The sequence below is a fragment of the Brachyhypopomus gauderio genome, chromosome 5 (genome assembly GCF_052324685.1).
Source record: "Brachyhypopomus gauderio isolate BG-103 chromosome 5, BGAUD_0.2, whole genome shotgun sequence".
Taxonomy (NCBI): Eukaryota; Metazoa; Chordata; class Actinopteri; order Gymnotiformes; family Hypopomidae; genus Brachyhypopomus; species Brachyhypopomus gauderio.
The window spans coordinates 35489088-35506620 of record NC_135215.1 but is presented as its reverse complement, the minus strand read 5'-3'; the positions used below and the strand labels follow the sequence as shown (position 1 = coordinate 35506620).

The 17533-nt window shown below is 42.7% G+C and overlaps 2 protein-coding genes across 3 annotated transcripts in view; one reads left to right on the top strand and one right to left on the bottom strand.

The window, feature by feature from the left end:
* Positions 1–7415, bottom strand: part of pkp3a (plakophilin 3a) — a 14683-nt gene extending 7268 nt beyond the window's left edge. The window contains exons 1-4 of one of the 2 annotated variants that reach the window (XM_077007532.1): positions 7279–7415; positions 5834–6011; positions 2640–2734; positions 1350–2143 (exon numbers count right to left, since the gene is read on the bottom strand). In XM_077007532.1, the coding sequence (XP_076863647.1) occupies positions 1350–2143; positions 2640–2734; positions 5834–6011; positions 7279–7281 (1070 nt within the window). In that variant the 5' untranslated portion in view covers positions 7282–7415. Of the gene's footprint in view, positions 1–1349; positions 2144–2639; positions 2735–5833; positions 6162–7278 lie in introns of those variants that run through there. The other variant, XM_077007531.1, reaches the window with a different exon arrangement.
* A 105-nt stretch (positions 7416–7520) lies between these two features.
* Positions 7521–17386, top strand: hexa (hexosaminidase A (alpha polypeptide)). The gene is given in 14 exon segments (XM_077007533.1): positions 7521–9456; positions 10242–10343; positions 10481–10546; positions 10830–10876; positions 10988–11098; positions 11208–11309; positions 11488–11620; positions 11766–11946; positions 12040–12126; positions 12671–12743; positions 13776–13956; positions 14345–14435; positions 14667–14774; positions 14910–17386. Coding segments are annotated over 14 exon segments (1602 nt in total). The 5' UTR covers positions 7521–9200; the 3' UTR covers positions 14974–17386.
* Positions 17387–17533: the final 147 nt, after the last annotated feature.

Below are 17533 nucleotides of genomic sequence, written 5' to 3'. Positions count from 1 at the left end.
CTTTTTGTGATTGTGTGTGTGTGTGTGTGTGTGTGTGGGTGGGTGTGTGTGTGAGAGTGTGTTTCTGTGGCTTGTTCAGTGGGAAGTATGTTTTTCTCAGGGTGTGTCAAATGAGTTGGATTGACTGGTTTGGGTGTGTTCCCTGCAGTCTTACTCTTCACTTTTCACACACACACATTAACGTGCACACACACACACACACACACACACGCATGCGCACAGACACACACACGCACATGCACAGATATTTAGCAGCTAGCTGGGTGAAGGTGAAATAAAAAGTGCGTATCCAAAGCAGTGGCTTGTTTCTCAAGTTCAAAAGTGACTATCAGCCCTTTTCAATATCCCCCTTTCTTTTTTGCCAATATGCACTGAAAGCACAGTTCTGCAAATTCCATAATGCTTTGACTATGACATCTTTTCCACATGTTTCATCAATCCAAAGACCATATGTAATGTAATGTAAGTATGTAATGTAAGGTGCTGGCCCTTCTGAAACATCTAGCATAATTAGCATTTAGCATTATATTTGAGCAGTAGAAAAGTTTTAACATGTTGTATTTTTCACAAGTTTTTCAATTTTTTCAAATTAGACAGGATCTTGCATTTCTAGGATAAACATCCAAAAATACAGAAAGCACTAGCTCCATGACTTTGACCCACTGAAAACAGATGGAATATTTAATGTCATGTATTAACAGAGTGTCAAAGTGAAGCATACTTTGCTCCTATCATTTTTATGGACACTATTTCTTGGTTTTTGGGAGCTATCTTTATTTAATTGTAACAACTTTTTTGTAACATCTCAAGTTATTTTGGCTAGTTATTCAGTTATTTCTACAACTCAACTCAAATAAACCACATGGAGACAAGTTAAATATAATGTAAAAGAAATTTGGTGCTGGCAGTATTTAAAAATGACAATTCAAAACTCCTGTATTTTGGTAATAAACGCTGTCAGCACGGCTATTAGCTTGTAGCAGTTACTAGTCCTTTATTCCTGAACGAAGATTCCAGGTAAGTAACTGATGAAATGAACAACAGCAGCAGCTCAAGAAATGTCCTGTTTCTCTGGAAACTTTGTGTGTGTGTGTGTGTATTATATATATATATATATACCAACTTCATATATATATACTTTGTATATACACAAAGTTTCCATATATCTTGGCAAAATAAACACATCACCTAGTTTATGGAAATGCATGTGTTGGACAGTGTGTGTGTGTGTGTGTGTGTGTGTGTGTGTGTGTGTGTGTGTGTGTGTGTGTGTGTGTGTGTGTGTGTGTGTGTGTGTGAATGTGTGTTTTCATGTATGTGTGTGTACATATGTTGGTGTTTTTCCTTACGCGTTGCCCATGTTGCTGGTCATATCCATGCCGTCGAACACATCCTTGCCTTTGCCCACACTCATCATGCTTCTGACGGAGGCGGCCCGGGACAGCCTTCCGGTCCCCATGCTGCCCTGGGAGAAGCCGGTCATGTAGCTCCCTCCTCCACCGCACCCCTGGACACTGCCTCCCGTCACGGAGTTGCGCACCTGCCGCTGGGTGATCCGGTTGATGGTGCGAAGCGAGGGGCCCTTGTAGCTCTGGCGGACGTAGGATTCCTCTTCCATGTTGGCCCCGACACCTCCACCACGGGTCAGCGTGGAGCTGAGGGTTCGTCTGACCGGCTGCGTCGTCATGGAGGTCTGGACGAGGCCGGCGTCTCCGCTGTAGTTGTTGGAGGCGTACATGACGGGCCGCGGGTACGTGTTGGCGTAGCCGTTGCTCATGCTGGCCGCTGCTTCCTGCCGCATGTAAGCGGCGTCCTGCTCCGACACCAAACTCCCCTCGCTGCCCTCGTGCGTCATCCATCCCGTCATGCCCACCTGCTGCTGAGGTGCAGACTGCATGCGTAGGGAACGTATGGAGGCCGACTCCAGGTCTGGGCCCGGCCGGGTCATGGTGGACCTCATGGTGGAGACGTGATGCTGCTGAGACTGGTTGCCCTGGTAACCGCCGCCCAGGCCGCCCATGTCTTCATGGTACATGCCTGCTGTAGCTCCCCTGCTCATCTGTGATCTGGGGTTGAAGTCCATAGCGGAGCGAGACGTGTAGGTCCCTGAGTAGCCGCTGGACTGCTGATACGCACGCTGGGCCTGGCCAAAGCAACACAGGGTCAGTCCCCTTCACATCAGACAGTTTATCTAGAACTCCGTTAGGTCACATTAAGCTGACAGACTTGGTCATGATATTTGAGTCCCAAACATGCAGGAGACATACTTGCTTATACACAAGCATGTCTGTTTGCTTAGAGATGTGAAGGACTTGGGACATTTCACACTCAGACAACACACTATCACTCCCGTGTTCCTGTCAACCCGCCATAGGGGTTCGGTGAGGTCTAAACCTCTCAGACACACACACACACACACACACACACACACACACACACACACACACACACACACACACACACTCTCTTGTGAGGTCCACTCTTCAAAAACCTGTGCAATTTACAGAAAATCTTATGCATAACTCATTTCTATCTGTACAGATGTGTGAATTCAAATTACAGGTAAAATTAACATGAGCTGAATAAAACATACAGTAAAATGAAGCAATTCAAATAGATTTTAAAAGTCTGATGCTTACCATGACTGGTCTGGTGGTGGCGTACATGAAGGACTTTGAGGAGAAACTGGGGTTGTAGGTCTGGTATTTTGTCATTGTTGAGGAACCTCCATAATCTACAAGAAATTCATCACTGTATTAGCAATAAACACTACTATTTCTTTTTTCTTTTTCCTAACCTAATTGCCCAAAGTAGGCCATGCAAATTATTACTACATGGATACTACGAGGTTATGCAAACTCTGAGATAAAAATCACATGGAATTGTTCTCATTGGACTAGGAAGTCTGCTCCAATGAGATAGGGCATTTAGAGAGAGAGAGAGTCTGCTCCAATGAGAGAGGGCATTTAGAGAGAGAGAGAGAGAGATAGAGAGAGAGAGAGAGAGAGAGAGAGAGAGAGAGAGAGAGACTGCTCCAATGAGAGGGCATTTAGAGAGTGAGGGGCTTTAGTTTGCCACTGACAAACAAGCACTTAGCATGGCAGTGCCGTCAGTAGGCTTCGCTGCTTTGGGATCTGAAAGCCTACCCTTCTGGCAGTTGCTCTGCCCACTAAACCAGTCCTGTTCAAGTATTCTTCCCCGAAGCTACTGCAGGTTTTTACACGTAAAGCACAATGTCTTCAGTGACTCCTGTACAGTCAAGTCAATATGGTTGAATAAATGCCCAAGAATAAGTAGCAGTTCTGATTCAAATAGGATCAAATATTTCAGACAAAAATGTGCTACTGTTAGCACAACTGCTAGTGTAAGTAGGCCATGCTCTGTGGAAGCTTCTCTCAAGCTTTTAGAAGGACGTTTAGACGCTCATCACCAAAAATATTTTGAATCAAAGGCAACTATAATTCCAATTTTGTCCCATTGGTAGTAAAGATTTTTCGTAATGTATAGCAAGCATAGACAGTTCATGGCCTGAAGTTCTAGACTTACTGCTTTGTAAATCAGTGCTGTGAACTTAGTGTTAACATGATCAAACTACTATGGTACAGAACAAACTGGTACAGAGTTACAAACAACACTAAGTTTATACGTTTTGGCTTAGTTTTGAGGCATTTACTCCACTCACACATACGTCCCATAGACTTTTACTAAAATTTCAAAAGCAAACCAGCACAAATAACATTAACAGGAAAAATCAGTACAAACAAGGCACAGGCATTTGATTCTGTTTCTGTTCAGATGAGGTTATCGGAGGTTATTTTACTCATTAACACGGAGTCTGATATGAACTAGCACTAGTTATGATGTGAGGAATAAGTGAACTTCATGTTCTCAGACCACTTCATCGTTCTCTTCAAGTGAAAATGTGTTTTCCGTAGGGCGAGGCACAGGCGGGGTTAGTAATAAAGGAATGACAGACACAGCTGGAGCGGAGGGGTGGAAAACCGGTCTGATTGCTGTGAACCACTCCTGTCCCCGCCCCACACACACACACACACACACACACAACACACACACACACATGCGCACACATGAAGTCCTAATCTTTGCCCCACCCTACCATTATGTTGCATTTTTTTAAAAAGCAAAGCATATTTTAGGGCATAGATTTTTGTAAATACACTATTTTATGCTACTTGGAAGGTACTTAAGGTAGCCATTTTGCGTTAAAATATTTATTTTAAATTTTGACCCGAGAAACCCAAACTAAATGACTCATACTTCGGAGAACCGGTTGTCTGTCTTATCTTACTCATTGGCTCGGTATGTCACCTGTGTGAGATGGTCCCGATTTTTGCATACACAGCAGCACTTCCCATACGAGGCGTGTGTTTCTTGATGCTGGCTATAAGCCCAGAAATGTGAGGCTGTTCTGACTTGTCAAGATTCAAATTGAATTGAAAAAGCCTGAAAGTAACAGGCAGTCACTTTAGCAGCTATGGTCAGAGTGTTAACACAAGAATAGTGCTCTTTCATTAAAACATCTCTGACATTGATATTGTATTAGCCACACAGTGGACACAGTGAATTCTAAAGATCTTCACCTAGTGTGGCAAACTTTGCATTGTTTAGTGGGTGTGGTTTTATAACGTTGCTCTTGATGAAAGACTGTGGTAATAACGTACATTAATATTTCATGTTCAAACTTTAACAGAAAAATATAAGGATATAATGAAAGGGCATGACTGATGGGCATTCAATCTGAACAGAAGACGTTCAGAATAAATCCAATTTTCATTAGAGGTGACTGAGAAATAATGGACAGTCTCTCTGGTTGGCTCCTGTGCTTTGCTAAGCACTTTTTCTCAAACAGTAGACTCTTTTGTGAGAGTCGGTGCTTTGAGAGGCAACAAAGACCAGTAACCCAATCACATGGTAAGAGAGCTTTCACTCCCCACACTCTCTCTCTCTCACACACGCACAACTTTAAAAACACCCAACACTACGGTACAGACAAGCTCCACCTGTTTCAGTGTGATTAACATTATAACACTGTGTGTGTGTGTGTGTGTGTGTGTGTGTGTGTGTGTGTGTTAGGAGGCGGGGGAAGTAAAGAAATTTTCTCTTAAATACTCCACTTTTTCTTTGAGTCTTGTAGATATAGATCTGAGCATGATTTTAACAAATTACGTACAAGTTTCAGTTACATTGCATTCTTTAGATTACATTTACAAATTCTTAGAGGATTACAGTTGGAAACAATTTTCCTAGACAGAGTGGATGTCACAGAGACTGTAGTACCCTCAATATTCCATAGACAGACAGACAGACAGACTTATAGATAGATAGATAGATAGATAGATAGATAGATAGATAGATAGATAGATAGATAGATAGATAGATAGATAGATAAAACATTAATAAAAATGTGTTCTATGCTATTAACATTATCACTTTATCACGGCCATTTCAACAGGAACGCAACCTACTGTTTATTTAACCCAGCACACATTATTACAGTTCAAGGAATGTTCATCTCTTTGGCTACACTGGCTATTAATTTAATATCAATGAAGACAACCACTTGCTGAAGATAAAATAAATTACAAAATAATAAAACAACAAATACATTTTGGCTAGAAATGCTACCAGAATTCAACACAAACACCATATGCGGAACTCATTAGCTGATAATATGTAAACGTATTGCCAAAAGTAGCTAGTTTTTAAAGATAACAATTTCTGGACCATAGACTGCTCAAAATCACCAGTGACCTTAGTGAGCGGCAGGTAAGGGCAGGTAAGGACGGGTAAGGACGGGCGGACCGGGACACACCTGACGTTGCGTACTGGGACGTGGAGCCGTTCTGTCGTGGGAGAGTGGACTTCTCCGCCAGTCTCATCGCCACCTGCTGCTGGACCCGCTTGGCTCTGGCCGCCTCGCCCGACAGTGATCCCGCATGTCCCAGCTGGAGCTCGGTCGGAACCGCGTACGTGGTGACCGCCGAGTTGGGCTGCAAAGCCGACATGAAGACGTTCTCAGAAACCACACTCATTGCGAGGAGGCAGTAAGTTTCAGCTAGAGGAGGTGAAACGAAGCCAGCGATAATGGCTGAAGCGAATTCTCCTCGTGAACAGGAGTTTGAGACTGTTTCACAGGTACGCGCGATATAGGGTGGAGTCTTGGGCTGACTCACCTATTTCAGGTGAGTTCATAAAAGGCAGAAAGGCGTGTTTGTAAGTAGATAGACAAAATAACATGCTACCCAATTTGAACACTATTTTACATATCTCTATAATTTTAAAAACTTTGATTTCATTATAGTTAATGCATTTCTATTGCAATTGTCATGGCACGCACTGTGTCTCCTTGTCACGTGTCCTGTTTGTAATTTATGTTAACTCTATATGCCCGTCTGAATCTGGAAGAGTAATGTAAATTGTGAACTTTGTTTACACGTTCTTACAATAACAACAACAACAACAATAATAATAATAATAATAATAATAATAATAATAATAATAATTTACCCTAGTTTGGTTACATATACCCTAGCATGGATATGCACGTGTGTGTGTGTGTGTGTGTATGTGTGTGTGTGTGTGTGTGTGTGTGTGTGTGTGTGTGTGTGTGTGTGTGTAGAGAGAGAGAGAGAGAGAGAGAGAGAGAGAGAGAGAGAGAGAGAAAGAGAGAGAGAGAGAGAGAGAGAGTGAGGAAGAATGTTAGGGACTAGTTGCCAAGCTTTACTGTTTACATTTCTTGATCCTCTTGTCCCTAGCAACAGTAGTGAGAGTAAATGGTGGTTTCGTGTCTGTGTTAGAGCTAAAATCCAAATAATGCCTGCAGATCACATGTATGCAGTACACACAGTAACTAAACAATACATAGTCAAACCTTTATTTATCCTTTGTGAGCCAGTAAATTGAAATTCATGAATTTTTCATCTAAAGCAGCTAAAATAATAATAATAGTTTTATTAGTAGTACTGCTAAGGACAAACAGATATTTGTATTTTTTAAACGGTTTTAAAAACTTAAGGATTCTGCCTCTTTTTCATTATCTGAAATTTTAATAAAAGTGTTCCCTTGACATTAGATACCCTTAAGCAGGCCTTGAGCTCATTTTGCAACCCATTTCACTGAGTGAAAATGAGTAACTGTTCATGAATTATGAATATCTTCATAATTTTTCATACACATTCATCGTGGTTCTGCTGGGCAGATATTATAGTTATAAAAACCATTGAGAGAAAGATTAGAACATTAAAACCATCTACTCACCATGAAGACAGCACTGTCTTTCAAAAGATAAGGTCCAATAAGTCTTCTTCAGAGTCTCTGTGTTGAATGTCTTCTTGTGAAAATTACCTGATTTGTCAGCAAAGATTCTGGAGGTGAGCAAGTTATACATCCAACACAGGCAACGCCCTAGAAAAGGGACAAGTAAGTATTTTAATTAGCAGTCACAGAAAAAGAGAAATATGAGTCAAAGATGGGCATGAAAGAGCTTCGTTTTTTAGGAGTGGCAAGGTGAACTGACACCACCTGTTCACCTCAGGTTCAGAGATCACCTGTCTCTGTATATAGCGCCACGAGAGAGAGAGAGAGGGGCCTTCACAACAACTTGGGAAACACTTGAAAATATCTTGAAGGTGTTACAATGACATTATGTCTTGTGCTGTCATGCTTACCCAGCCGAGTTTCATCTGTATGGCTGAATCATGTGATTTCTGACTTTAGAAGCAACAGAAGGTGTTCAGCAGAGTGATGGGTCTGTCATTCCTTCGTTGTCAGACATCTTTTTGCCTCTAGGGCAGGAGGGATCCCAGCCCTTTAAGGGTGGATAGGGTGGAACTGTGAGAATCATACTTAGTCCTGGGAGTGAATAACTCTCAGTGTGTCATAACCAGCATGATGTGAAATGAGTAAAGTATGACTCAAAAATCAGTTTGGGCTGTATTACTTGCACTTATAAATCGCCTCAGTGACACTGAGGCATGGGGGCCATCGTGGTGATGTTACACCCATGGGGAGTGGGACATTCAGAATGCAGACATCACAGTTGTGAAGAAACTTTCTCACTAAGGAAAGCAACATGGTGACTCATCGCCGCTGTTTACAAAGGGGTGTTCTGTAAATCAGACAAGCCCATTGTGTTCAAATGCATGGGTTGGACAGTGGGAGGATGAGCTAAGGTGGAGTACAAGGGTTGGGCATGAGTGTGAGGCCACAGGTTGACTTTAACTTACCATGCACTATATAGTTGTCTGTATAGCCAATTAAAAACACTAACTTATAGTACACTTTAACAAGAGCTCCCTTGTGGACATTACATTTTTGTTACAAGGTACTTTTAACTCTTTTTGTGTGTGTATGTGTGTGTGTGTGTGTGTGTGTGTGTGTGTGTGTGTGTGTGTGTGTGTGTGTGTGTGTGTGTGTGTGTGTGTGTGTGTGTGTGTGTGTGTTCTTTTGAATGGTCATGGTCACCATGTTGTAATCACGAGGAAAGTCTTGCCATAGCACTCTTTCAGCAAGTTCCAGCAATTGTCTTGTTTGCGGGGGTTGTCTTGTTTCAACAAACACCACCAGTGCTCAAATAAAGGACAAATTTAAGTCAAAGTTCGTGGCGTCCACTATGATATCAAACCAGGAACCTTTGGGTACATTATTTGTTTACTGCAACCCAGTAGGCTACCACTGCCACTACTGCGGAGTATAGCAACACTTGTATACTAAACTCATTTTATAGGGTAGGGTCGTTATATTTCACATTTAATGAACAATTTAATGACATTTAAAACTGGTTTTCAAGACCCTGTTGAGATTATCTCTAGAGATAGTCAGAAGGTCCGTGCAATGCCCTCTGGTATACTCAAGCGCCCTCTAGTGCTTTCCTTTCAGAAACTTCAAACAATGATTGCATGTATTTATTTAATTTAATAAAGGCCATTTAGTAACCAACATTTTAATCTTTATGAGTACCACAAACAACGTAGAAGATTCGCTGGCAGCGAGTAGACTGCAAGCAAATGTCACTCTGAAAATAACAGACAGGATGGGTCAGCTGACTGTCTCACCTTCTGTCATATGATCTCGTAATACAGAGTTCATCAGCACTTTTACATTCTTTTCCTTTCGGGTTGTGATAGACAATCTCTCGGATCTCTGGGGTTTTAACACGTTAAAATAGGACATATTTAGAAATGACTCGGACACAGATGGAGCTTTTGCGATGTGTGTTCTTCCTACTTGTGATGTATAATAAAGCGGAGCAGGTGTATGGAGTCTGGCCAATGCCGCAGAATATTCACCAGTCTCCGGAACGGTACCGTTTAAATCCTCGCGTATTCGCTTTTAGCTACGCGGATGATTCAGTGGTCCAGTTCGGATGTTCTGTTCTGGATGTCGCTTTCAAAAGATACTTCGGTCTCGTTTTTCCCGACTTCGCACACGGAGCAGGTAAAGATACCCACAGCCCGAGTTTAAGATTTAGTATTCAGTTTATTACATGTAGCGAGTATTCACCAAAATTGCAGACTACAAGTATTACCTGTGCAGTGACGGACATGATTAGTAATATACAAGCTACAGTATAGTTTTAAACCCATTATAAATTACTAAACAGAGAAGATTATATTGTTTGACATGCTTAACAGCGCCACATAATTATTAGGGCTGTCATGTACTACTCAGGGGTGTATCAAGCTTTTCAAAAGTTGGGGGTGTTGTGGGATGTGGGTGGTGGTGGTGTTGGAAAACCCACCCACCCCCATTTTCTACGTCCCTGCATGTACTCACACTCCCTAGCCATGTTATTAAGTTGTATTGGTGCAGTATAGACACATACAGTTGCAGACTGTAGCCTGTCTGCCTTTCTCAGTCACCCCTAGTCTGTTATTAGTGTACAGTTTCTGCCCACAGGTCCAGCTGAGTGGCCATTATTCACATATATGAGGACCATTCTCAACATAGCATTAATACTTATATAGCAGTGTTATGATTGTTGGTGTAGAGATGATTTGTTTTGCTTGGTTTATTTGGTGTTTAGATGTCACTGCTGTTGAGACTGGTCCACCGTCTATTTAGATAAAACAGATTGGTCATGTCAACATGGACTCTTAACTGTACACTAAAAACGTAATGTGGCTGGTGTGTGTATACTAATGCATCTCCGTGCTTATTACATTCCAATTCCCATTTAGTTATCTCACAAATATCTTTCCTCTGACTTTATTGGGGAGCAGGATTCGGTAACATCTGGGCTGAATCAGAACCATTCACGCTGTCAGTAAGTGTCAGAACAGGTGGCTGTGATGGCTACCCAGACGAAGACTCAGATGAAAGCTGTGAGTCATTTTTCATATGCCATTGTACTATAACCTAGTTCACCAAAGGGGCACAGACACGTCTAGAATGATTGCGTTCAACCACTGCTTGTGTCTACTGGTGTCTCCTCTTGTGTCTCCTCTTTGTTGCTCTTCAGATAACCTGACGGTGTCAATGGGTCAGTCAGTCTTAAGAGCAGAGTCTGTGTGGGGAGTTCTGAGAGGTACCGTTACACACATCATCTCTCCTGCCCCATCGTCCTGCTTTAGTCTCCCAGGCGAGGCGACGGGTCGTGATTTAGCCTTGTGTTTGTTGTTGTGGTCTGTTTGAGTGACTGAAGCACAAGGAAACACAGCTGATCATTGTAATCACTGGGCTGCACTTAGCGTCACTGTACCATAAACCATAAATAAATTGTAAAAACCTTTCCCAAAAATGTTTAGGGGAAAATGCAGAAGAATCACTGCATATAAACACTTTAAATCTGTCCTCTGGCCTAAAATTAGGTCTGGAGTCCTTCAGTCAGCTGGTGTACCAAGATGATTTCAACTCTGTAAGTACATATATGGATAATCTGTATCAGACTGTATCAGGAGTGCTATCTTAACTAATGACTAATTAACCATTAACTAACTAATGATAAATTGACTTTTATTTTTGGCAGTATTTTGTCAATAAGACCGAAATAGAGGATTTCCCACGCTTCCTGTTTAGAGGTCTTTTGCTCGACACTTCAAGGCACTACTTACCTGTGAAATCTATTCTGAATACTCTGGTAACTTGATCCATGTCTATATGCTCTTAATCAAGATCCAGTTGTTGTACATGTACTGTATAAGGAAATCGTATGTACCGTGCTCTATTGATGCTGTTTCTCTGTGCAGGATGCCATGGCCTATAACAAATTCAATGTGTTTCACTGGCACATTGTGGATGACCCTTCCTTTCCTTACCAGAGCCCCACCTATCCTGACCTCAGTGACAAGGTCATCCATTTGTCTCTTGCTGACATCCACATTTAGAGATCTAATGAATTTTTACACATGGAGAAATTTAGCATTAGGGATAACATTAGGGACAGATCATATTGACTTAATCTCAGCACAACAGAGTGTTTTCTGCATATGTCTGCATGGTGGGATTTATGGATGGAGTTGTTTTCAGGGAGCCTTCCATCCAATGACCCACATTTACACGCAGTCTGACGTGAGGCACGTAATCGCTCACGCAAGACTGAGAGGAATTAGGGTGGTACCAGAATTTGACTCTCCTGGCCACACACTATCATGGGGTAAAGGTATGACACACATTGTGGCAGGAAGACATTTTTTACATTTCTAGTCACATACTCGACCTAGCTTTGAAGTTACTCGTGCTAATTCTGTTTTGTAAATCGCGCAAGACTTTATGAAAACCGCATTGTTGTTGTATTTTGTTCCCAGGGCAACCAGACTTGCTAACTCCCTGCTACAAGGGTGACGTTCCCTCCGGATCGTTTGGGCCCCTCAACCCGACTCTGACGTCCAGCTATCGGTTCATGAACAGCCTGTTTAAAGAGGTCACGTCTGTCTTTCCGGACTCCCATGTGCACCTGGGGGGAGATGAGGTCAACTTCTCTTGTTGGTAATAACCCCGAGAAGTTGCACAAGTGTCGGTTTTCTTGGCTTTAAGCCACTGGGCTGAGGTGTCACTGCATGCCGTTATGACCTTCTATAGGAAGTCGAACCCTAAGGTACGAGCGTTCATGACACAGATGGGCTTTGGGAGCGATTACACCAAACTGGAGTCGTATTACATGGAAAAGTAAGTGGAAGTCATAGAAAGCTAATTTTAATTGTCTTATTTACATTTTTCATATGTCAGATTTTCTGATTGAGCTGATGCAAAAAGTGGCTTAGCTGGTTTCCTTCATAGACTGTGGAATGTTGTATTGGTAATTAAAGCACCTGGGAGGTAGGTATACCAGTAAGATGGATCTGAGACAGCTTTTCCCACTTATGATTGCCTAGGGCTTAACAAACTGAATACCAGTAACCAGCCTTGCTGCTTAGTAATGGATCACTTTCTCAGACATCTTATATAGAGACATTCGGTAGGGGCAGGCTTCACTGCCAGCCAAATGATGCCATGATTACAATCTTTAGTAAACTGATTCATTACTTCCTTAAATAGTTTCTTTACTTTTAAGCCTGGGGCATTGTTTGGTTTTTAAAGAGTAGATTCAGCTCAGGCCTGTAGGACTGCACAAAACCTAATTGTTAACCTTTTGTTCCTCACTGTATTGTTTTTCTAGCTCATTTTATTCGTGATTTAAGGCATTTGTTTGCTCCACTTCCTGTTTTCTTAGCATTGTGAACATGACCGTAGCCCTGAACAAGACCTCCATTGTTTGGCAGGATGTTTTTGACTACCACGAGCGAGTAAGTGCATGTCTACTCTCTCTTCTTTTCTTTAAATCTTGCCACCTCCTTCCTTGCCAAAGCCAGCATGCCTGAACGATGAGCATGGCGTCTAACAGCGAGGGCTGACTTGTGCTCTAGCCCAGGGGGGGCTAAGGTCATTCTGGCAGCGCCGTTCTACCTGGACCTGCCGGGCCCCACGCATGACTGGATTCGCTACTATAATGTGTGGCCTCTCGCTTTCACGGGTCAGGCGCCGAATGTGTGCTGCTGTGAGGGCTGCCAGGATCTGCTGTGGAAATAATGGCTTATATTAACAATTATAATAACAGAATAATAAGTGGTGCAGTGCTTGCTATTTTTAATTCTGTGCTTTAGATGTTTGTTTATGGAACAAGTATTGAATCATTTTCTATAGTTTGGTGTGTCTCCTTTGATATCTGCAGTGATCTGTGGGCTATGGCAGTGATTCCTGTCCCAGCCAGGACTGAGCACCATCAACCATTGGGATACAAACACACATTAATGCACACAGACTCGGACAACTGTTCACACACACACACACACACACACACACACACACACACACACACACACACACACACACACACACACACACACACATTCTGAGGATTTTGTAGGGACAGACAATTTATTTAGATTTTGGGAGGAAACCGGAGACCCATGGGGAGAATATGTAAACTCCACTCAGATAGAGACTTGAACGCAAGACCCCAGTGCTGAGAAGCAAAAGTACTAACCACCAAGCCACTGTCTTGCCCATTTCAGAAATGGGGTTGGTAATTGTGTGCAATGTATGATGAACAATGAGTATTTATTACCACTAGAGGTCAGCAAAGTCAAAAACTGTAAGCTCTTTTTAGCTTGATAGCAATCTAGACAATGTGTAAAAGTCAGTTGTCGTCAACATTCAATTTGCTGTATCAATTCAAGAAACTCAAGGGTGTGAGTTTAACAAAAGCGCTTGAGCATTCCTAATTAAGAATGAGGTACATGCGGTAGGAGGAGCATGACTCTTCTGTGTGTACTCAGATCCCCTAGGACACGATACTGGAGATCTGGAGGGGAACCCCTGCAGAGATCCGTGCTGAGCTGGGCAGGATGACCCTGGCTGGGCACAGGGTTCTGCTCTCGGCCCCTTGGTACCTCAACCACATCAGCTATGGCCAGGACTGGCGCGGCGCATACACCGTGCAGCCTCAGAACTTCTCCGGTATGTGGAGCTGGATTCTGGACAGGGGAGCAGAGTTAGAAGGGTTCTCAGTGGCTCTCCATTCTGGATTAGTGCTGTCTGGATAAGTGCAAGTTCGTTCGTAGTTGGTGGTGGGGCACATCTGCGATATGGTCAAAATTGGGCATATGATCCTAATTCTTCTATCAATTCCCCAAGCAAATACTCCGTCACGTGGTGTCAGTGTTCAACACTGCAGGGCCACAGCATTGCAGAGTGTTGTGTTTAGACTCAAATTAGCCTCATTTAACAAAACTAACATTTGTCCAGCAACCCCCTTTTCCCCTGCGTGCTCCATGTTGAATTTGTATTTCATGTTTAGTTGGTCTGCAGCGCACACCTGCTCATTGAGTCTGTCTGTTGTGTTCAGGCACTGAAGAGCAGAAGAAGCTTGTGATTGGTGGGGAGGTCTGCATGTGGGGGGAGTACGTGGATGCCACCAACCTCGTCCCACGCCTATGGTGAGGAAGAAAATAGGTTTAACCAGTCTGTCAAAATACACAATGGTTGCTTTTTTTAGAAACAAACAAAAAATGGCTTTGTATTTTGTGTGACTGTGTGGAAATTCCCATGTGTGTGTGCGTACGTGTGTGTGTGTGTGTGTGTGTGTGTGTGTGTGTGTGTGTGTGTGTGTGTGTGTGTGTGTGTGTGTGTGTGTGTGTGTGTGTGTGTGTGTGCGTGCGCGTGCACAGGCCCAGAGCAAGCGCAGCTGCTGAGAGGTTATGGAGTAATGAAGAGATGACCTCTAGTGTGGACAAGGCCTTCCCTCGTATACAGGACTTCCGGTGTACTCTGGTCAGGTACTGTGTACTTACTGCAGATATGACAGTATTTATAATTTGGAATTATGGTATGACTAACTACATTACCCACTATTGCAGTGATTGTATTGAATGTAGAAATGGTAAATAAATGTTTATCTTCTTTCCTTCTAGACGTGGAATCCAAGCTGAGCCTCTTTTTATCGGGTTCTGCAAACACGAGTATAGTGGCCTATAGGAGAACGAGGCTAACGTCCCCCCCCCCCCCCCCCCCCCCCTCCCCCAGGTACAAGTAACTCATCAGAAGTAGCCCTCCCTCCCTACCAAAGTAATAATAAAACAACATAGTCCAGTGATCTGGAGATGCCGTGCTGAAGTAAAGCTCATACACGCTTAATGAGCTGCTACGTCAGCCCTGCCTGGCCCGCGACCCACCAGAAGATCCTCTTAAGCCTGATAGAGTTTACACATGAGCTAAAGTAGGACACAGCGAGGTGTGAGAGTCCTGAAATATCATGACTGCAGGATGATCTGTCTAGATGCAGAATGGGAAAACACAGTATGTGTATGTCAATTTTAAACTAAGATTTTAAAATAATTTAAATCATTAATGTACAAATATATTTCACCTTTGTAAAGTATTGAATGGCACAATTATTTATTTTGTTTATCTACATCACGGGCTTGTTTGCAGAAAGTGTACTGTACACCAAGAATGACTTTTACATAAAAAAGATTTAATGAGGAGCAACTCAGTTTATGGTAAATTGCTGTAAGATTGAGCCTGATCATTATTATGACAATTCAGCAAAAAAGCAGTTGGACATATTAATCTTCCATATCCTCTTGTTCAGCAGTAACATGGTCTTTTAACTTAAGTCTACCTAATGTTTAATTTACTTGCCAAATGAGCTTACATGCCTTTGATATTTACTTAGACGATTGATTTTCTCATTGCTGGGATTATGTTGCTGACAGCAGATGGCAGGGATTGGCTAATCCTGCAAGGGCCTGATGAACAACTGAGGCTCCACAGTCAGCTCCCCCAACCCCGAGTCCTTTAACCCCTATTGTAGGGCGTCCATGCACCAAACCTACACTGGGTCCCACTCAGCATCCAGCACAAACCATTGGTGAGGACTGACATCTATATAATCACCTGCACCTCTCCCACCAATTACAAGAGCTCATCCCAGTTTCCTCCGAAACAAGTATTCTTCATCATGATCAACTTATTCCAGCGTTGACAATAATTAAATGTTTTGTTCACCAGCAAGATTAGAAAAAGTCAGAGTCATCATAACGGCCTCTGTAACTCTCATTAGTGTAAAAGCCGAGTTTGTTATTTTTGCCAAGTAGAGATTTTTTTTTCCAGCACCCTCATTCACGCAGATTGGGGATGAGCGAAGACGGCATATGGCAGCTTGGGTGCTTTAATGTGTTTAATTCTAAACAATGACTCATAAAGAACTCTAGACCGCTGGCTTCTCTCGAGTTATTTTCAACTGAATTTCATGAATGGGCTTATTTAGATTTTAAAGCTTAACATTATAATGACCACACTAAATACCAATTATGTGTTGTGCATGGATAATACTAAGACGTACAAATAGAAACCGTTACTTTCATCTGGTCTTTTATCCAAAGTACAAATCTTTTGGAGGAAACTAAATCTAATAGAAGACAGATTTGAATCAGTGGGAAGAACACCAAAACCAGTTGTGGAGGGCAGTGACTGTGATGCTTTTTAAACTGCTTTTTTTGCTGTGTTTTTCTATTCACATATTTTTCTGTAATAACACGTTGCTGTGTTGAAGCAATAATCTCTTGTAATGCACTTTAAGTTTGTGAACACTGCTGACTTCCATAGAGGTTAATTGAATAGAAAATAAATGGGTTATGAACACTAAAAATTAATCTCACTCTTTCACAATAGCTGACATTCAATGAGCGTATGCATGGAAATGCTTAAAGTGTCGATTGGAGACCTGAGTGTAGTTCTTTCAAAGACATTCAGAAGGAGTCCTAATAAACCGTTTCTTGTGGTGTGTTTGTGCGGAGGGAGGAGGTTTGCAGGGTCTCCTCTCGACTCCAGAAATACGATGTTCATGTGTTACATGTTTCTTTGTATAATTCCAATAAATTGCTTTTAATGAGCATTCATGTGTGGACACGTGCCAGCGTGTAACAGGTCACGGCCTCCAGCAGCCCAGAGGGCATCTGCAGCAAGTCAGTTGGCATTGAACACATTTTTCTAGAGCCCGGCAGCTAGAGGGCTAATCAGACAGGTTCACGGGTCGGAGAGGTTCGGCTTAAGCCCTGCTGGATCTCCTAAACAGTCTGAGGGTCACTGAGCTCCATCAAGAGGCTCAGGCGAGCAGCGATCTGACACTGATCCGCTCCCAGGCCGGGTCCGATCTCACCATTCTGCTGATGGCAGCAGTGCCTGGGTCTGGGCAGCAGCTGGTTCCTGTCAGAGATCTAGGTCAGGCCATGCTTGGAGACAGCTACGGCGGGGCACGCGGCAGGCAACGGGCCTCTCGTTTGAAAGGTGGACTCCTGCTGAAGCCCCGTGCGTTGAAATAGCACGGCAGAAGTCCACCGTCTCTAGTAGGTATACCTTCTCTCAGATATCAGACCATGCCCATTTGTTAGTGTCTCCTTTCTGAGTCACATGGTGTCTCTGCCATATTCTTTTTTTTTTTTTTTTGTTATATCAACATGCCTTTTTGATTTGAATAATAAAAAATAGACACTGAATGTATTTCTTGATGTTTTATTTAGTGTTTTGGGAACAA